The sequence below is a fragment of the Citrus sinensis genome, chromosome 2 (genome assembly GCF_022201045.2).
Source record: "Citrus sinensis cultivar Valencia sweet orange chromosome 2, DVS_A1.0, whole genome shotgun sequence".
In the NCBI taxonomy this organism is placed as follows: Eukaryota; Viridiplantae; Streptophyta; class Magnoliopsida; order Sapindales; family Rutaceae; genus Citrus; species Citrus sinensis.
In genome coordinates, this window is record NC_068557.1 from 23,935,069 (window position 1) to 23,955,932 (window position 20,864).

Here is a 20,864-nt window from a genome sequence, read left to right on the forward strand (position 1 = left end):
TGCCCAACTTGATCACAGGTAAAAGACATTACAATAACAAACTATAGGATAAAATTATTTTCAAAAGAAGAGAATTAGTATATGATCTATTTGAAGTTGCCACTGGTATAAGAATGATGCATAATTATTTTCGTATCGGAGGATTGACAGTTGATTTACCCTATAGTTCGATAGATAAATGTTTGGATTTTTGCGATTATTTACCCTATATAACATAACCAAAAATAACTCAAATTCCAATTTCAATTTATTAAATAAAAATAAATCATTTTTATTAATCATTTAGAATATAATAGCTAGACCTAATCAATAGAATAGCTATAACTACTCAGTCAATTAAATTAGAATTCGAAGATAATTCTAATTATTTAGTCTAAAGCCTAATTATTTCGAATTAGAATAGAGCAAATTTAGAATTTCGAAAATGGATAATAAGAATCGAATATAATATTCGATTTAGACTAACTAAATATATATAGAATATAGAATAATAATCGAATATTATGTATATTCTATAATATAGAATATATTAATAATCTTAGGTTAGAAACAAAAAAATAATTTTAAATGTCTTGAATTCAAAAATGAAAAAAAAAAAATAATAAATAAATCAAATCGTATTTTATTATCTAATTAAGAGTAAGATATTTATTGTTGATCAATATAGAATTGATAAAAAAATCCAAATTCGCTAATATATATCATCACTAGATTCTCGTAATTGTTAGATTAATCGTTATGTTCTATATCTATAGTATTCAACATTTATTTGAAATTCGATTCTCTATTTTATTCTTTATGAATAGCTAAGAATAAAAGGTTAATAGATAAGATCCTAGGATCCCTACGCATGTACAATTTCTCTTATTTAAGCCCGCTTAGCTCAGAGGTTAGAGCATCGCATTTGTAATGCGATGGTCATCGGTTCGATTCCGATAGCCGGCTTTTCTCTATTTGTTTGATTTTTTACATGATTGATAATGTCTTTTTGAAAGAAAAGAACATTGAAAAGGCTTCTTCCAAGGATCATCGATCCAGTATGTTGTAGGAGCTTCCAATTATGAATAAAAGTGGGAGGAAGTTCGATTTCGGCAGAATAAATCAAGAAAAGGAACCCTCTTTTGATTTATATTTCTATATGCGTATACAATACAAAAAGGGGTCTGGAATTTGATACAAATCATCTTAGTATTCTTTGTAGTACAATACTTCAGCGGATTTTGCTTCATTTATCATGTAGCTCAGTTTTAATTTAGGTTTATGAAATTCAATAAAATAAGGAGTCTTTATGTCACGTTACCGAGGGCCTCGTTTAAAAAAAAAAACGTTGTTTGGGGGCTTTGCCGGGACTAACGAGTAAAAGGCCTAGAGCCGGAAGCGATTTTAGAAACCAATTGCGCTCCGTAAAAAAATCTCAATATCGAATTCGTTTAGAAGAAAAACAAAAATTGCGTTTTCATTATGGTCTTACAGAACGACAATTACTTAAATATGTTCGTATCGCCAGAAAAGCCAAAGGGTCAACCGGTCTGGTTTTACTACAATTACTTGAAATGCGTTTGGATAACATTCTTTTTCGATTGGGTATGGCTTCAACTATTCCTCAAGCCCGCCAATTGGTTAACCATCGACATATTTTAGTTAATGGTCGTATAGTCGATATACCAAGTTATCGTTGCAAACCCCGAGATATTATTACAGTAAGGGATGACCCAAAATCTAGATCTCTGGTTCAAAATTATCTTGATTCATCCCACCATGAGGAATTGCCAAAGCATTTGACTCTTCGCGCATTCCAATATAAAGGATTAGTCAATCAAATAATAGATAGTCAATGGGTCGGTTTGAAAATAAATGAATTGCTTGTCGTAGAATATTATTCTCGTCAAACTTAAACCTAACTAAAATAACGGGCTCGTACAAATTTACCCTTTCACCTAACTTAAGGAAAGGGATACAAGGTAAGGAGTTTGATCCGTGGAGTTTTTTTTTATCCCATTCATGTATCATAGATCCGAGGGTAGATTTTTATCCCCTGCCTGCCCCTTCCCTTTCTTTCCCGTAGGAATTGAGAATCTAGCTCAAAAAAAGGTCTGACTGCTTCGGTATTCATTCTTTTTTGCTTGGATACATTCCGGTCAGTAACATTGATGAATTAGTTCAAGGTACGGAAAGAGAGGGATTCGAACCCCCGGTAAACAAAAGTCTACATAGCAGTTCCAATGCTACGCCTTGAACCACTCGGCCATCTCTCCTACACAATGATTATGACCGAGAACCCGCGTGAATAGCGAGTTGTTCAAATTCGATTGGTAGATGGGTACGGACAATCGAATCCGTTCTAACTAGAAAAATAGAAACCCTTTCAGCAAAGAAAAAATTCTTCCTTTGAGTCTGGGGAAAAGGATAACTTTTTTTTTTTTGGTGAGGGAATTGTTGAAAACGATAAGACTATATATCTTGTTTGCGAAGATGATGTTCCTTTTTTTTCTAATATTTCTACCTGATTTAATCAATGAGTTGGAACGAATCAACGGATCGGTCTATTTTTTTTTTTTTATTTTTTTTAACACGTCTGCTTTTATGTTATTTTGTACTGTACAATTCCTTTGTTTGTGGGATCATTTTCTCACAAGAGGTAATGAAACGAATTATAGAATGGATTTTTACCTATGCCTAGATCGCGGATAAACGGAAATTTTATTGATAAGACCTTTTCGATTGTAGCCAATATATTATTACGAATAATTCCGACAACTGTAGGAGAAAAAGAGGCATTTACCGCTTTTAGTCTTAGAAGAAAAAAAGACGAGTTGGAATAGAAAAGAACAAAAAAAAAAAGATTATTGAAGAAATCTATGCTTCAATTGTCAGTTCTAGTATTGAGTGAAAGGTTACACCGATGGGTTCTGTATTGCAAGTCAACCCCTCTACACTAGTACCAATAGGCAGCATAGGGGAAGACGCGCTACATCTAAGAATCAGCAACACAAAAACTTTGTTATAAACTACCCCATTTCTTAGCGGGATCGGGACTAAGAAGAATGGTTGGGATAACAAACATCCATCTCGTTCGTACTGTGGATACCCGTATAACCATCGAAGACTGTTGAAGTGATTAATTCCTGTAAATTAAGGGGCGTTGAGAACAAAGAAATTGTTGGAGTTTCCGGTTTTATCTAGTACCAACACGCGTGATATTAAGAAAAAAGCTTTTGCAGGAAGGTTGGCTAGAGATTTCTTGTAAAAACATTAGCCCCACTTAGTTCATAATGAGAATATTTCAATCTTTTTTGATTTCATGGATTATTCTCATAATGCACATAAAGGAGGAGCCGTATGAGATTTTCATCTCATGTACGGTTTTGAAACGGAGAATTCTTTGAATCGAATGACGACCGTAACGGATGTCAGCTCAATCTGAAGGCAATTATGCGGAAGCTTTACAGAATTATTATGAAGCTATGCGACTAGAAATTGATCCTTACGATCGAAGCTATATACTCTATAACATAGGCCTTATCCACACAAGTAACGGAGAACATACAAAAGCTTTAGAATATTATTTTCGGGCACTAGAACGAAATCCGTTCTTACCACAAGCTTTTAATAATATGGCTGTGATCTGTCATTACGTGCGACTATCTCTACTATAGAAAGAAAAAAGTAAAAGAAAAAAAAAAAAGGAGGGGGGGTAAAGAGCAAATACACTAATAAATACTCGAAAAAAAAAAATAGGCTTTCTACATATGCATCGTGCAAAAACGATTTTTATCAGCTGTAGCAAAGAAAGAAACTTCATAGAAGTCGAAATATGAAGAAATCGATATGCCTAGATAGTTTATTCCATCATTAAATGCCCCAAAACATGACTAATTTATACATGAATCTACATTCCTCTCTTCTGTTTGTCAATTATATTTCAAGCAGAAGAAAATCGTGGAACTTCCTCTTTACATAACATTGAAGCTCAAAGGCGCATACATAATACGCTTTATAATAGTGGTTAATCCCGGTGAACAACAGTTACACAGAGCAAACACCAACAACATAAAACTTGTGCAGCTGAACCAGCTTTTTCTAGCATCTAGCCATAGGGTAGTGTGTTTACAGAGCATATATTTTCTCCATGTCGGAGTTATACTCATCAACGTCTGACATATTTGCGGAGTATACTGACCATGAGAATGACTTACTTCCACTTGCCCTTCTAATGCGTCTCTGAGAATCGTTGCGGAAAAGCCCAAAACGTTGTCGGAAAACAAAATAACACATACTTGCAAGTGTCCCAACAAGAATCGGCGCTCCCATTAGGGTTATGGTGATAGCCATCCATGAATGTCCGTTTCCCACAACCATAAAAGCTATAGACAGAAATGCTGCACAAGTGCAAGCGCATGCTGTCCACATTAACTTGTTCACTACTGATACAACCTGCTTCTGAGCGGTAGTATCCCAGGCTACCAGAGTGATCTGAACCACTACAACAGCTAGAGATATGAAAAGAGACGTTGCATTTAAAAGGCAGAACACGCGGAAACCTACTTTGTCAGCAATGTTAGCCTTTCCTACTTCTGGTCCATGCATTAAATATTGGCCTGGCAAGTTGAACAAAGCCAAGAAAGCTATTGAGGCAAAAAGAACAGCAACAACTGTGATAGAATTGGTGGTGTTTTGGACAGCTTCTCTGTGAAGTTTCCTCAGTTCCTTGGCGATGCCAGAAACTCTTCTGTTGGTTTTTTCATTTTGTATGAGTTGTGCACTAACTTCATGCTTAATGTCACTCACAGTCCTCTTAAGTTCCATTGCTTCATCAACCTGGCCAACATATCTTGCATGCTTGGCACCAGCCTCTGCAAGAGCTTCCTTAATTTCCAGTGTAGAATCTCCATACTGGAGTTTGTCTGCTAAATCCATTGCAGTTTCTCGCTGATTATTGATGGCGTTGACATCAATGGATGTATAACTTAGCAATAGGGATACTATCTGAAATTTGCAAAATGTCGGTAACACAAACATAAGTAAAAATGAACTTTCCTTATCTGTAGCTAATCTTAATGTAGAAACTACAGCAACATGCACCATTATTCTTTGGAGGCATTAGCACCTTAATTAAGCTTATGCCTTTATCTGCTACATTGGAATTCACAACCTTTTATGTATATAGATTCACATTTTTACAATGCTAGATTTATGTATTTGAGACAGGATAATTCCAAGGTCCATGTTTCTAAATGGATTCTTCAAATTTGAGACAAAGATCAACCAAGAAGGAATTGTTTCATTTTCATGCTATGAATCAGATACTCTAGGGTAGTGCAATGTTAATCTTCCCTTTCCGTGTAAGAAGTTCATAATTTCACTGTTAGGGCTAAAACTGATTGAAAAGTCCAAAAGTATATGAAAGAACAACAAAAAGAAATATCATCAATGACAAGAAGTTCATGAGAAAACAAAACATCAGTTAAGGATACCTGAGGACGGCATTTCCTTGTAGCTATATGCACCGCTGTATTGCCCTTCTTGTCGCGCTCATTTAGTATTAAATGATCAGCAGATAATATATCCTCTACCACTGAAGGACACTGACCCTTTACAGCCATATGGAGTGCAGTTTGACCTTTCTTATCTTTAATTGTGACAATTTCTGGATCCCGGACTATAAGAGCTGTAACTATATTAATGAGACCATACCTTGCAGCAGTATGCAGCGCTGTTTTTCCATTTTTTCTAACTATTCTCGTGCAGCTGACATCAGCATCCAAGATGGTATTCACCACATCCAAATGATCTTGCACAGCTGCCGAATAAAGTGGGCTAGTATTTGAGGAGTCACAGGACTTACATAGCTCAGGCCAAATGCTCACAAGCTCCTTTGCGATCCCTGAACAAAATAATGTAAAGTTCAAAACTGGGTAAGCTCTAAAAGACAAAGTACAGGTGGCAAGATGTGTTCATAAGTACAACTTTCAATAAAGACTCTAGGACAAAAGCTCAAAATTCAATACCAAGATCTCATAGTTCTCTAATTTACATACAACCCTCTATTAGTTGTGCTGGCCTCTACAATATACAGGAAGCAGTTGACATAAATGGTCTGGAATGACTCAAAGAAACCAAAGCAAATAAGTTATTATTTCTGGCCTTGCCTTGTAAGATAGTAGATATTGAGCAAGTACAAACTAGTATATTGTTAAATAAAGGATGTATAGTCATAAACCTTTCTAGCAAGATTTTCTATTCGCACATGACTAAATCATGAAAATAAAATCTGCTGGTGATTATATCATCCCGAACAGTTCATCAAAATTTGTTTCTACCATAAACATAAGCAACGATAAATCCACCAGCATGTTAATATAATGATCAGCTACACCAATTATAGAATGCTCTTGAAACCAAAATTCAAGTGTATCACCATGATACCCCCGAATACAGCAAATTAAACACAGTTACGAGTTGTGAACATAAAAAAGTACTGAATGATAGAAGTAAAAACTTCGGAGTACATTTAAGGTGGAAGCCAGCTTAGTGATCCGAAATTACAAATAGTAAATGATTTCAAGTTTCAATTTCATGTATTTATATTCATTCAGGATCAACAAGATACAGTGGTACTCCCACAGCCAAAAACCCAGTAAGAGCTCAAAATCTGAGCGCGTGTGAATATCCTTTATGCATCCAATTAATCCAATCCATAAAAATCAGGAGCAGCAAATGCAATAGCAATTCCAGATATATTTAACAAATATAAGGCTCTCATCTGAATGCAAAATCACTATCCGAATCAACGATCAACGGCTAAATTATAAACGATCAAACTAAACACAACTCAGAAAAGATAAAAAGGGACAGAAATTCAGAGAGCCAAAATCATACCCAAGTGGCCTTTCTTAGCGGCAACATGAAACGTGTTCATATCAGACCGGGACCTGATTTTGACAATCTCAACATCACAAAACTTAAGCAAGCAACTGAAAATATCCTGAAAATTATTAGCTGCGGAGATGTACAGGGCAGTCTCCCCTGTATCATTCTGCATAGCCATTAGCTCAGATACCAAAGAAGAACCATCAGGAGCTTCATCCTTTGTCAAATTATCAATAATATTCTTGATGGTTTCCAGGTCCCCAGATCGAACGGCAGAGAAAAAAGATTGGTGGGTAATGAACCTGAATGACTTTAATGAATCCATCAGAAGACTTGAAGAACTGAAATCCAATTTACAAGCATAATAAAAATGATCTTCTTCTTCTTTAGTACACTTTGTGTTTTCTTTCTTCTTTGTCAATGAAGAGAAGACTTAATAAGATGCGAGAAGGATTTGATGATATAAAGGGACACATGTATCGTTTCTCTCTTCTTGGATATGACTAATTGGTGGATTGATTGAGTGGGTGGCCTTGAATTTCTTGAAAGTTTTTCATTAACAATTAATTGGGTCTACAGTCTACTCGCTTTTGACAGCAAAACACCATGTGGGGGGTGTTGGGTTGACTCTTTCATAGAATTCCATTTTATTTTTCTTTTAACACAAAACAAAACAAAACAAATTCACAGTGGCAATGCTGTTTTGTTTTGTATGCAGCCAGCTAATTTGTACATAAGACTTTTAGTCTTGTGAGTAGTGTGCCTATGCGCTGCCTAGATTTACTAGATTCCAGTATTGCAGTACTTTGACAGCAGTTGCTTGAGCAATGTGTCTGAGTTTGTATATGGATTTATTTCCCGGAGTTAGCCGTGTCCTTATTTTACATGGGTCCGCCTAAGTTTTACAGCTGAGGTAAGTTGTTGCTGTCCTGTAAAATTTCATTCAGCCCCTATGCTCTATATTATTTATAATTTATTCTTAAGTATTAAAAAATTTTCTGCATTATAAAAATTTCATTAAGTCCCTTGTGCTCTGTTTTATCTCATTAAAACCTTTACAGTACTAATTCGTCCCCTATAATTTTATAGTGAATGCACTATTAAATTCATAATATCTATGAATAAATTGTAAATAATATAGAGTAGTCTAATTGAATATAGAATAGTTTACAATTGTATAGTGCGTTCACTAAATAGGAATCGAAATTATCTAAAAACATAATGAGTTAGAATCGAAATAACTAGAATTGGAATCAGAATAATTTATTTACTTGAACTGCAGGAATCATAATTAGAATGAGTTGTATTATCATTTATGTGTTTACTTTGTCTTATAATCAAAATCAGAATGAGTTAAATTGCAACAAATTACTACAAAATTCTTAATTAATTTTTATAATGTAGAAAGTTGTTTAATACTTATGAATCAATTGTAAATAATATAGAATATAGAGAGCTGAATGAAATTGTACAGGACAGATGTAACTTACATCAAACGGGGATCCATTTTGCATCAGTCGTCCCCTCACATTTGTGTGCAATAATTTCGCACCGCACGCCGCCACGCCCTCTTAAAAAAAAAATTAAAAATAAAAATCTCTCAATACACAGAATGGGTTCTTGCACTACTCATCAACCTAAGATAAATTTGTTTTCTTGGTGAAGCGTTATAATATACTAGTACGATAATGAGCACTGATATTAAATTAAAAAAAAAAAAAAGAAGATTAAAATGACTATAATTTTCACTATCGTACTCCCAAACCACAAGTGATTTAGCAACTGGCAAGCCACAAATAAATTTGATACAAGTGAAGTGTGTTACAATAAACTTTTTTTTTTTTTTTTTTTGGGGGATGATCACATCATTCTTCATCGTTATACACAAGATCCTAATTTTAAACATCCAGTGACCAAATTATTCGATTACTAATGTCAGGGGCAGTATTACATAGACTTGTAATATAAACTTACTAAACTTATGATTTCTTAAGAGTTAAATTTTATTTGTTTGACACACTTGATAAAATCCTTCCTTCCCACTTAACTACCCAAGAGATAGAACAATTTAAAATTTCAAACTTTAATTATTCAATAATGTTGTCTTTTGTATTTTTTATATCAAATTTTATGCAATTTTCAATGAATATAGTATTACTCTCACTCCTTGCATCTCTCGTTTTGCTTATTTATAAATATAACTAATAATAATTAATCAGCACAAGGATTTACATCATGTTTGTTGGTCCATTCTATTGCAGTCTGATTAAAGTTGGCCTAGTTAGCGTCGGCGAGCAATGAACAAATAGACACGAGCACAGTACTAGATATGGATTGAGCAGCAAGCACCACTCCATTTGTGATTTGTCATTCTGACTGCAGAGATGCAAGGTCATGCCATTTGGGCTCAGCTCAAGGGCTTACTCTAGAATGGGCCTCATGCCACTCAGTTCACATCATAGAAAGCCCTTCAGGTCAAAGGCTTCCATTGGGCCTGATGTCAACCCGACACCTAATCACTAAAAATAAAATAATTGAGAATTTTCTGGCGATTTTATTGATAAACTTTGTTAATTACATTTCACTGTAGCGTGAGTCCAAATTTTGATTAAATCACGAGGGGTCGAAGGCGAGTTTCTTGAGGGCCGTGAATCAATATCACGAGGCGCTCTTTCACTTGTTGTTTTGGGGTTGCCCGTGAGCTCTCGTTACCATTTTCCACGCCATTTATTAAATTACAAAGCTTTCACATGAATGATCTTCAAAGTGACTGCGACCGTGAGCGTTTTGTTAAGCTTCGGTCAAAATTATTAAATAAGTTAATCGACATAAATTCCAAAACAGCAATCCATGCATCACATCTGATTAATTTACTTAGCTGGTGCTACAGTAAAATATGAACAAAAAATAGAAGACCAAGTTTGTTATTTATATGTTGTTAACAAATTAAACATGCAAAGGTCCGTGGTAAATATCTTTTTGAATATCAGTGAGAGAAAAATTTAAATTGCGTTTCATAAGTTTAATTTCGATTACCTCTAGTAATTGTTTAATAATAAATATCACCAATCCTCTTATTATAATATCAATGTTCCCAAAAAAAATAAATTAAATAAATAACATGACATAGGTGTTTATGTTATTTTGAATCTATAGTACTCAACTAAAGACAAAAATTATATCACATTGATGACTAAAAAAATAGGGAAATAATAATTTTAAGGGTCATTTTGTATTCATAATGGCTCGAGAGTGAGTCATTTTGGAGCTAACAAAAGGGGAAGAAAAAAACCTGCTTCAGGTGCACTTTAGTCCATAGGTAATGGGTCTTTTTGGCGATAAACGCAAAGAGAACTCTCGAAGTTCCCTACTTGTTTATACAACAAAATCGATTTCTTTCTTCGTTGGATGATGCAATCTGAATAATTGGACCAAAAATATATTGGATATACTTGCAAATATTTAGAAAAAAAAAATTAACTTCTTTATAATAAAAATTCCTTAACTTTAAGAATAAAGTGAGGACGTGCCTCCCACTTTATGTGTTCAATTTTTTATTTCCATATCCATTACCTTATCTATAGATGATGTTTTCGTGATATACGGTTGTGATTACGCTTAGGTTCGTCGATATTTTGAAAGTTGCGTACCGATAATAAATTAAAGAGATCAAAGGAGATAACGAAACTGTTTTCGAAGATTTAAAACACGATCATGTCGAGGATTCCAAATATCTTGTATAAGAGAAATTCTAAAATATTTCAGATGTACTACAATCAATTGATGCATGCATGACATGTGTAATTGAATTTAATATAATCACCACTTGCATGATAGTGGTTCAAAATAAATCCACACATGTCATGACATCATTGCTTGTTGTATGGGTGACATGGTACCTCAGATGTATTCTAAAATTTATCCTTATATACTCCAATAATTCACAACTCAAATACATTCAAAAGCATATGTCCTTCCAAGTACGTACTTATTTTGGCATTTCCCTCGTATTGTGTACAACAAAATTTGTACGCGTCTAATATTATTTAAAACAAGCGTAATTAATTAAACATTAGTCAAAACCGGTGGTACACTGCCGTATCAATCATGAAAGATGAATTCAAATTAAAACTGAAGAAAAAAAGAAAAAAAAGAAGAAGACTTGATTAAAAATGGGAAACGTGACAGCAGTACGAGGCAGGGTAGCTAGTTAGACCAACTGTAATTAGAAATCATGCGGCCAACCCTCTTCTCCCGTTGTTGGGGGAATGCAGTCAGCCAATCACGCCTTAACTTTCTCCGTAAACCACCCAAAATATATATAACCCCCCCGCCTTAATTTTTACTCCCAATTTTTATTAACACATCGTCCTTTTTCTTCCAAACGCCAACAACAACCACTATAAATCCTCCGATTTTTCGATCTAAAGATTCCTCTGCCACCGCCTCCCATCAAATATCAAATCTCTCGCTCTCCGTATAACATCCCTGAAACCGACCTTTACATATATATTACATGGGTTTGGGTTCCATTTTCCACCTGAAGAAGAAATCTTCGTTCCCCTCGATGTCACCTAATGGATCTCAGCATTCTCCGCATCCTCTGATAACGGCAACCTCCGCTGCTTGCAACAGCAACAGGAGCAACAGCAGTAGTAATAATAATAATAATGTGATCATCCCGGACGTGCATGAACTCCGACAGGTTTTCAACAAATTCGATGCGAACGGAGACGGCAAGATCTCGGCGTCGGAGCTGGGGTCCATCCTGACCAGCCTGGGACACGCTGCCACGGAGGAGGAGCTGCAGAAGATGGTGAAGGAGATAGACGCGGACGGGGACGGATTCGTCGACTTCGACGAGTTCGTGGAGCTGAACACCAAGGGCGTTGATTCCGCGGAGGTCATGGAGAATCTGAAAGATGCGTTTTCGGTGTACGACATTGACGGGAACGGATCCATTACCGCCGAGGAACTGCACCAGGTGTTGAGGAGCCTGGGGGACGACTGTACCCTCGCTGAGTGCAGGAGAATGATACGCGGCGTCGACTGTGACGGCGATGGCACCATTGATTTCGAGGAGTTTAAGGTTATGATGACGGCGGGTTCTAGGTATGAATTTGCTGATCCCGTCCAAGGACAAGTCGCTGTCTAGCTTCCCGAAACAAAACAAAACAAAACAAACCAAATTGTTAGCGTTAATTTCTTTCTGGGTGCTCCTCTGCTTCATATGTGTTCCTGAATTAATCCAACGTGTCTTCTTTCCGAATTTGACTCTTCTGTGTATATTTCTTCTTCTTCTTCCTCTTTTTTCTTTTTTAAATTTCCGGATTCGTCATGAATTTATTTGGTTATGAGAGCATTTCATGATTACTACGTATATATTTTCTGTGATTTTTTTTTTTTTTTTGGTTTTATATATACAGTTATTGATCATTTTATCCATTATCATTAACGAGTCTTAATTATGAAAAAAAAATGGAAATCTAATTATGGAAATAGAATCTCCCCCCTACTTATATGAACGACATTGTAGGAGATTTGACATTGTAGGAGATTTTATTATTTGAAATACTACTGTAAATACGTCTTGATTCATCATCTAGTAAAAACTCAGACAAAAGGAATTTTGATTCGATTTTAACAGTCCTAATTCAAAAGTACGTTTTAGAATTTTGTTTTTTTTTTTAAAGCATATATAGAATGATTAGAAATTAAATTCCTTTTCCACCTTACATTTTGCTTGTCTCTACGGACGAGGAGGAGAAAGGGCTGAGCGGGAAGAGGATTATACATAAGAAAAGTGACTGAAAATTTTTAAATCTTTAATAATCTAATGCGAACACTAGTTAAGTCTCAAAATCTCAATTATGGTGACGCTCAGGATACATGCAATTGGGTTATTTTATTTACAGTACTTCCATGGATCCTATCGTAATTAATCCTCATCTTTTTTTGCCTAAGGTATAAGGATACTATCATAGTATCATGAACTATCAATGTTTAGTCTGATTATCAAAATTTATACGAATTCATTCATTTGTATCTTATAATTTTATTGTGAAGGCCAAACTACAAAAGACTTTAGATGAAAGATTTCAAATTTGTGGAGTTTTGTGCCCTTAAATTAAAAATTAAGAGGTAATTTTTAGTTCAGTTACTAAGTGAATTAAGCGATAATTTTTAGTTGAATCACTAATTGTAGGAAAAAAAAAAAAAAGAAATTCAGAGACCAGAAGTTTGTAAAATGAACCAATTAAATTCTTTCAAATTCAGAATTTATGTCATTCACGTCCTTAATTTAATTCTCCCGTTAAAAGAGTTAATCGTGTTAAGGGCATTTTTACCAAAAACAATTGAGCCACCTCCTTATTCTTTATTTTGTTTTTGACAGGCATCAAATAGTTTATACCTACTAATTAATGTTTTTATATTAACTCAACTAGTAATTAACTTAGGTCAATGCTGCAAAAACTGCTTGCATTCTTTGTATATATAGGACGGGAGATCTAGAAGAAAGCTACCTGGTGAGGCCAAACTAACAGATAAAAAATTTAGCATCAGATGTAGTGCTTGTAAGTGTCTTGAACACAACCAAAGGGGCTGTCCCAATTTACAAGAACTACAAAGGTATAACTTGAAAATCTGTTTTAGTGTGTGTGTGTGTGTATCTTGATATTCTTAGGTCAAGGAATTGATATAATATATCTTGATTTTCATCAACACATCCAAAATTGGTCTAAAGGTGAAAAGATTCAGTTTTCATGAAGTCTATAAAGTAATCATAAACTAAATTGAACACTTGCACAATCTTTAAGTTCTACCTTATTACAAACTGGACTGTGTCCGAATCCAACTTTAAAAGCCATTCACTAAGTTGCAATATGAATTCAAATGTATTTTCAATAATATCAGATCGTTTTTTGTCAATCTCAACAAAAGAAGTTATTTCTTGTGTTTGAATTTTAATTTATCTTAATATTCTTAGGTGTCTGTTAGTTTGAATATAATTTACTTAACTATTTTTTATTTCATTTTTACTAGATATTATTATAATTTTCTAATATTATGGGCGTATAGTTATCTTTTTATGTATAAGTTAACATATTTACTAACGCATACAAAAAAAAAAATGTTTACTAACTTTTCTGATGGACGAATTAAGTCAAGAAATTGATATAATATAAATTTGAATTTAAATGGATTAATTGATTCATTTTATAAACTTCTGGTTTCTTGAATATTTTTCTAGAAATCATGAGGACTCAACTGAAAAATCACCCAAACTAAGGTGAAGCCTTTGGGTGTTGTCTTTGTAATGCACGTTATCATCTAAATTTTTGTCACCCAACTCTCAACTCATCACTGAAAAAGGTATACTTCGGAAATAAAAAAATGTGGAAGGATGAGATGATATAGGAGTTTTTGAGAACTATGAAAATTAGAAACTTTGAAAGTTTTAAAATTCACAACTTTTTTTTATATAATAAATATATATATAGTAGTATTCGTTAGTCTATAAGTGTTTGATGACTGATAAATCTTTATCATATCATTTCATAATGCCATCATTTTCTTTTGTCCTTTTGGATTCGAATTTTCTTTTAATCTAATCTTTTTCTAATCTTTTGGAGATCTCTATACATGTAGCAGTTTTGTATTCCATAGACAAAATTTATTTAATTTTTATTTTCCATAAATGATTATTTTCTCTCCTAATGTCTATCATCTTCTTCTTCAAATTATTTCAAAATGATTATTTTCCCTCGTAATGTCTATCATCTTCTTCTTCAAATTCTTTCATGAACCCTTTTCTCCAAACTAATAGAAAATCCATCAAACAGAAAAAATTTATTGGGAACTTGAAATTAATCTAAAAATAAATAAAGAAATATGAAAAAAAAGGTCATACAAGAATAGTTTATTGTGTGTAAATCTCCCACCAACTATAAACTCACTTTGTTGTTATTTGATTGTGCAATTTTGCTGCTTTTCTTTTGATTTACTTCAAAATTCGATTTCTAATACATTTATCGGGCTGTTTCTTCTTCCCAGTTAATTTGATTAGAAGATCCATAAAGAATACAAAAGTGATTTTATAAAACCATTATGATTGATATTGTTTAATTATACTCGATCTTTTAAAATTAAGGAAGACAAAAAACATCAATATAGTAATATATCAATTTATGAAAAAAAAGGAAATAAATTTAGATCATTCATCATAAAATTGCCACATGTAGTGAGATCTCAAAAAAATTAGAAAAAAATTAGATTAGAAGAGGATCTAAATCCTAAATCCGAGGAATAATAAATTAATAAAAATGATAATTACCGAAGAGATACACACATCATTTTGTGAACAATTATGTCCATACTAATACGATATATTTTTTATAATAACATTTCCCGGTTCTTAAAAATTAAAACAAAACAAAATAAAAATTGTAGCAGCAGAAAGGAGAAAAAAAGAAGCCCACAAATGGAGGTATCTACTGGCTAGCCTAGCTGAATCAGTTAAGCCCACGCGGACTCATAGGCATAATCGGGCTGGTCGGAGTTTCGGTGAAAAGTAGCCAAGCCCTTAATGGACTCATAGGCGTGGTGGGTCCGGCCCAGTCCAGGAGCCTTCCAGGAAAAGCTTTTTCTTTAATTGTTGAAAAGCAGCTGACACAGTTAGTAGAGTGTAACCATGGCAGTCTCAAAGATTGTACTATCGTCCCTAATCCACATCCGCCCGATAACGTGCGCTGCTTCTTACCATACACGGCTGGTACCTCACCCACCGGACTTGGTCAAGTGGGTCAAGAAAGAAGGCGGGTTCGTGCACCAAGCAGTCAAGATATTTCCTCAAGAAGATAATGAAACTTACGGTCTTGGATTGGTCGCCTCACAAGATATTCCAAAAGGGTCACTTCTCATTGCTCTTCCTGATCATATACCGTTGAAGTTTGAATCCGACGCTGGAGATGGGGCTGATTCTGTCTTAGTTGATTTGGCTTCCCAAGTTCCTGGTATGTGCTTTTCGGTTCTACTCCAACTGAAACACAACCGCACAACCACCACCCCAACCCCCCCCAACCCCCCCCCCCCCCCCCCCCCCCCCCCCCACCAAATTTTTTTTTTTTTCTTGGAAGAGTAGATGCTTGACTGGATATATGGTGACATTGCTAATTGGGCTGTGTTTTGAGTTTATCTGAGCAGAGAAAATGGGTGAAGAAATGATTTATTTTGAATGTTCTTGTAGCTGTAGATAACTAGTGTTCATTTGAAGGAAATGGAAAATCTTTCTCCCTGAATGCAATTCAATGCAAAAGTTTTGATTTTGTAATGTCAAATAAGGTTATTCTAGGATTTTAAGCTCATTTTGTATATTTTCCATGTTATTCAAATGCTACTATTCCAATATTTTTCCTTGTTAATACAAACAATATTTAGGACTTTAAGTTACTAGTCTAGGACTTCATTGTGTGATAGACCACCTGAAAGATGCATAGACTCTGTTGCCAACTAAAAACGACCAGATTAGGTTCTTGTTACTATAATTTGGAAATACATGAAGGCATCTTAAGTCAACATTTTCTTATGGTGACTGGTCATGACATTATTATTTTATAATCTCACGGCAGTGTATTTTGATATGTCACGGCAAATTGGCAATGTATTAAGGAGTGAATTGGAAGGTGGTTGAGGAGTAGAGAGGAAAGAGGACATGAAAAACATTTCATTCGTATAGGCACGCTTAATTTTGGGAGTGCTTGAACTTGTGTCCAACTTTTCTTATGGTTTTAGGGAATGGGAAGAATACTATATATAGAAATTCTGTTTTATTCAGTTTGAGCATTACCATTAGTTGTGTTCATGGGGTATGTGTGGCTATAAAAAGTTTGTGTGAATCTTTGATCAAGTAAAATTCTGCTGTTGTGTGATGTCACATAAATATATTTTACTCAATATAGGCTAGTAACTTCAAGTTCTGTAAATTAGGCTGTTTAGAGTTTTGAATATGAGTAAACTGGACATTGTGGGAGCATTTGGCAGAGGAACTATGGGCGATGAAATTGGGTTTGAAGCTGCTGCAAGAAAGAGCGAGGTTGGGAAGCTTCTGGTGGCCGTATATTAGCAATCTTCCTGAAACTTACAGTGTGCCAATCTTCTTTCAAGGGGAGGATATTAAGAACTTGCAATATGCGCCACTTCTCTACCAGGTATACCATTTAACCAACTCAAAAGTGAATATGATCCACTAAACAAAAATGGGGGGTTTTGGGTTCAAACTTTTGAGGTTGTGCTGGAAATTTGGAAATTCCTTCTGCCTGCATAATTCTGACACTAAACTAAGAATAATTGTTATTGCAATTATTATTTCCTGTGCTCTAAGACCTCTGCAAATGGCTGATGTTATAATACTGTTGGTTGGCTCGTGAGCTGGCTAGGTGAAGGCAAAACATGTTCTTGTTTAGATTCTTCAACAGCCTTATATATACATGGCTTCAAAGGTAATAATGATCTGTTTAATTCTATTTTATAAAAACAGGTAAACAAACGTTGCCGTTTTCTTCTTGATTTTGATCAAGAGGTCAGACGTGCTCTTGCAAATGTGAAACCAAATGATCACCCTTTTGGAGGCCAGGAATTAAATGCATCATCTCTTGGATGGGCAATGTCAGCTGTCTCATCTCGGGCATTTCGTTTGCATGGGAAAAAGCTAGCAGCTGGGACACGCAATGAGGTCCCTGTGATGCTTCCTCTCATTGATATGTGCAACCATAGCTTCAATCCGAATGCCCAAATTATCCAGGAAGAAGATGATTTGCAACTTCTGATAAAGGCAGGTCCTAATCTTTTTCTTTTATTCTTTGACTCCTTTTATTTTCTGAAAAGAAGTTTCCCTTGTTTTCTTTGCTGTGTTAAGGTTAATGTCAATCTCTCTCTCTTTCTTTCCCTGAAGTCAGGTTGTTGCAGAGACAGAGATTAAACAAAATGATTCTTTACTTCTTAATTATGGGTGCCTAAGCAATGATTTCTTCTTACTGGATTATGGATTCGTAATGCCTTCAAATCCCTATGACACCATTGAGCTCAAGTATGAGGGAGCACTTATGGATGCTGCTAGTATGGCGGCTGGGGTGTCTTCACCAAACTTCTCTTCACCAGCTGCATGGCAGCAGCGAATTTTATCCCAGTTAAATTTGGTTGGAGAAACTGCAATTGTCAAGGTCTCAGCTTACTCTCATCTGGTTAATTAATTATTTATCTTTTTGAATTGCTTTCAACAAATTGAAGGACACACGCGTTTTTCAGGATGAGTTCCATGATGGTAGCTTTAGTTTCTATTTTGTGCCTTCCCAATTATGGCCAAGATACTTGTGTTATCTTTGGTTATTTATAAGAATTTAGCCTTGGTAAAAAATTTGTAATCCACCTCCTTATATTGCAGTTATAACTTCCATCTTGTTTTCAAGCCTTTTAGGTATCAGCCACCAGCAGCTTCTTAGAAGCCATGAATATTACTAGTGACCTGTTTAACTCTCAACAGGTTAGCTTAGGAGGTCCTGAATTAGTAGAGGGACGCTTGTTGGCAGCCTTAAGAGTACTACTTGCAAGTGACTCAGAAACCGTACAGAAGCATGATTTGAACACACTCCAATCTTTGTCAGCTGAAGCTCCTCTTGGAATCACAAATGAAGTTGCTGTTTTCCGCACGATTATTGCCCTATGTGCAATTGCACTAGAACATTTTCCGACAAAAATAATGGAAGATGAATCTTTACTGAAGCAGGGAGTTTCAGCTTCTACTGTTTTGGTCATCCAGTTCAGAATCCAGAAGAAAACTCTGATTATAGATATTATGAGAAATCTCTCGAGGCGGGTGAAATTACTATCATCAAAGGAGACAACCGCTACTCAAGGCTGATATTTGATGGCTGGAGGGTCATTACTCTGCTCATCATGTATGTTTTGATCTCCCATTATCCCCATGTTTTGTTATGCACCTTGAAAATTTTGACTGGTTTACTGGAAGGGACAGCCTCTGTGCAATGGATTTTTAGATTCCTTTTTCACAGTTGAACTTTTATTCAGCTTATCTTTTCATTGATATTTGGCAACATACTGATGGAAAATTTGCATTCCATCATGTTATTTATAGTTCTCCATGTGAATTACCCTGAATCGACTAAACAAATTGTACAATTTAAGTTTGCGAGTGAATTGTATAATTTGAGTTTGCAAGTGGATGCAAATTTATTCGTTTCGTATATTCATTTAGAATCAGGAATCAGGATGAGTTTCTTTAGAGTTTCTTTTAGAAGGGATGAGCACAATTTCGCCAGGCTTACAACCAATCATGGTATTCGCTCTTTAAGGACTATTTCTTTGTATTTAAGCCGTACATAATACGTCATTGAGAACTAAATTATGACGAATTATTATTAACCTTTTCTGTGAGACACCAAACATAAAACAAAAACAAAATTTATTATCAGCCTTTTCTGTGAGAGACAGAACTTCAATAATATTTCAGTTATTCAAAAACTTTAATTCTCCATCTTTTACCAATCTTTGCTTCTCCGCATCACTTACTTCGCTGGAAAGTTTTGATTCTTTTGAGTGGAAGTCCAGAAGAGAAGGGTAACCCGATTTTGTCAGATTCAAAGATAAAATCTCTTCCAGAAAGACAATTAAATTAATACTGACAATTAACATGCTCAGGGCTCAGATGAGAATTCAGATGGTGATGTGGTCTGTTCATACAAAGACTTTTGTATTCCATCCCAGTCTTTAAAACTTAACAGCAAAGAAACAGAAGCACCTGCTTCAAAGGGTGCTTACTTTTCTTCAAGTTATTTCCGTATCTATGAAACTGTTATATTTACCCGGAAAGCAAACAAGAAAATAAAAATAAAAATAAAAGAGAAAAGGGTTTAATAATATCCCAGAAGTCTCCTCCTCCTTATCCTACTACTCCAAGAATATGTACAACCGTAGCAAAATATAAAAATTAAAAAGAAAGGCAGAGGTAAAAGAAGAAAAAAAAAGTAAGTACAAGAAGAACACAGAAACTGGTGAGAACTAAAATCTTGAAAAACAAGAAAGCATGTGTGCGATCAGACACGGCAGGTGTTTCTATCAACAGCAACGGAAATAGGCCTATGATGATCAGGCAAGCCAAGCGGAGAACGAGAGCGGCGCTGCCTGTTGAGACCATGAAGCACTCTTCTCATCTCAGGCTGCTGCAGCGACGGATGCTTAACCTTCTCAAACTCTTTCTTTATCTTCATGACTTGGCTGTGGATTGGCAAATACCTCCCAATCTGCCCGTTTTCATCTTCATCACTCTCCTGATGATAGTCATCGCCGCTTCCGTCTTTCTTGTTCTTGTTATTGATGATGATCATAATATTGTTGTTCTTCTTCTGCTCCATTTTTGGTTCTCTGTGTGATGTGTCTCTGTATGTGTGTATGTGTGAAGGAATGGTAATAGTTAGCCGATTGATGAGTATTTATATGATGAAAAAGACTGTGTTTTTTGAAATAAAATTCTATTTGTTTGTTTATGTACGTCTGTTATATAGTTCAATTTGAGACGACTCTTCAAGACTTCAGAACCGTGTCTACTGATACCAACAGATTTAGACCTATAATTTAATAATTTAATAAAATCCCACCCTTTTTATTTTATTTAAACTTTTTTTTAAAAATAAAATAAAATTATATAGTTATATTTATAAAATATAAATTTATAGAGTCACTATATTGACTTTTGGTCAGTTGCTTCGATAAGAATCATAATGTAATGTTAGTTGCCGGCCAACTGCCAGATTACATGGATTCCTTTATTTGACTGCTCTCTAATCTCTTATCACTTCGCTTACCAAATGGCTATAATCTTATTCTTAGGGCATCATCATTACATTGCATACACTAGATGTGTTGATACTTGTAGTATTAAATATATAATTAATACATTTTATAAGTTATGTATTCATTTT

At 34.8% G+C, this 20,864-nt stretch overlaps 4 protein-coding genes, 2 non-coding genes and 1 pseudogene across 9 annotated transcripts; 4 read left to right on the forward strand and 3 right to left on the reverse strand.

Moving 5' to 3' along the window:
* The first annotated feature begins 872 nt into the window (after positions 1-872).
* Positions 873-945, forward strand: TRNAT-UGU (transfer RNA threonine (anticodon UGU)). The gene has a single exon. It is a non-coding gene; the product is annotated as a tRNA-Thr (tRNA).
* Positions 946-2,168: 1,223 nt separating this feature from the next.
* On the reverse strand, positions 2,169-2,255 carry TRNAS-GGA (transfer RNA serine (anticodon GGA)). Its single transcript has one exon. It is a non-coding gene; the product is annotated as a tRNA-Ser (tRNA).
* A 647-nt stretch (positions 2,256-2,902) lies between these two features.
* LOC127900360 (uncharacterized) lies at positions 2,903-3,273 on the forward strand (annotated as a pseudogene). Its single transcript, XR_008052368.1, has one exon. The product of XR_008052368.1 is annotated as an uncharacterized LOC127900360 (transcript).
* A 542-nt stretch (positions 3,274-3,815) lies between these two features.
* LOC102628596 (ankyrin repeat-containing protein At2g01680) lies at positions 3,816-7,513 on the reverse strand. The gene is made up of 3 exons (XM_006469183.4): positions 6,880-7,513; positions 5,475-5,884; positions 3,816-4,986 (listed from the first exon to the last, which is right to left on the reverse strand). The coding sequence occupies exons 1-3, from the start codon at positions 7,193-7,195 to the stop codon at positions 4,108-4,110; spliced, it is 1,605 nt and encodes a 534-aa protein (XP_006469246.1). The 5' UTR covers positions 7,196-7,513; the 3' UTR covers positions 3,816-4,107.
* Positions 7,514-10,945: 3,432 nt separating this feature from the next.
* On the forward strand, positions 10,946-12,271 carry LOC102628300 (probable calcium-binding protein CML25). Its single transcript, XM_006469182.4, has one exon. The coding sequence runs from the start codon at positions 11,387-11,389 to the stop codon at positions 12,023-12,025; it is 639 nt and encodes a 212-aa protein (XP_006469245.1). The 5' UTR covers positions 10,946-11,386; the 3' UTR covers positions 12,026-12,271.
* A 3,205-nt stretch (positions 12,272-15,476) lies between these two features.
* Positions 15,477-18,970, forward strand: LOC102628007 (uncharacterized). Of its 3 annotated transcripts, none has more exons than XM_025095301.2 (5): positions 15,477-15,884; positions 16,912-17,078; positions 17,408-17,701; positions 17,826-18,089; positions 18,344-18,970. In XM_025095301.2, the coding sequence occupies exons 1-5, from the start codon at positions 15,563-15,565 to the stop codon at positions 18,785-18,787; spliced, it is 1,491 nt and encodes a 496-aa protein (XP_024951069.1). In that variant the 5' UTR covers positions 15,477-15,562; the 3' UTR covers positions 18,788-18,970. The 3 variants fall into 3 exon arrangements, with proteins under 3 accessions (XP_024951069.1, XP_006469244.1, XP_024951070.1); XM_006469181.4 differs by having other exon boundaries at positions 15,488-15,884; positions 18,410-18,970; XM_025095302.2 differs by having other exon boundaries at positions 15,736-15,884; positions 16,858-17,078.
* Positions 18,971-19,795: 825 nt separating this feature from the next.
* LOC102627719 (uncharacterized) lies at positions 19,796-20,387 on the reverse strand. Its single transcript, XM_006469180.4, has one exon. It carries the CDS (start codon positions 20,295-20,297, stop codon positions 19,980-19,982), a length of 318 nt encoding a protein of 105 aa, XP_006469243.1. The 5' UTR covers positions 20,298-20,387; the 3' UTR covers positions 19,796-19,979.
* Positions 20,388-20,864: the final 477 nt, after the last annotated feature.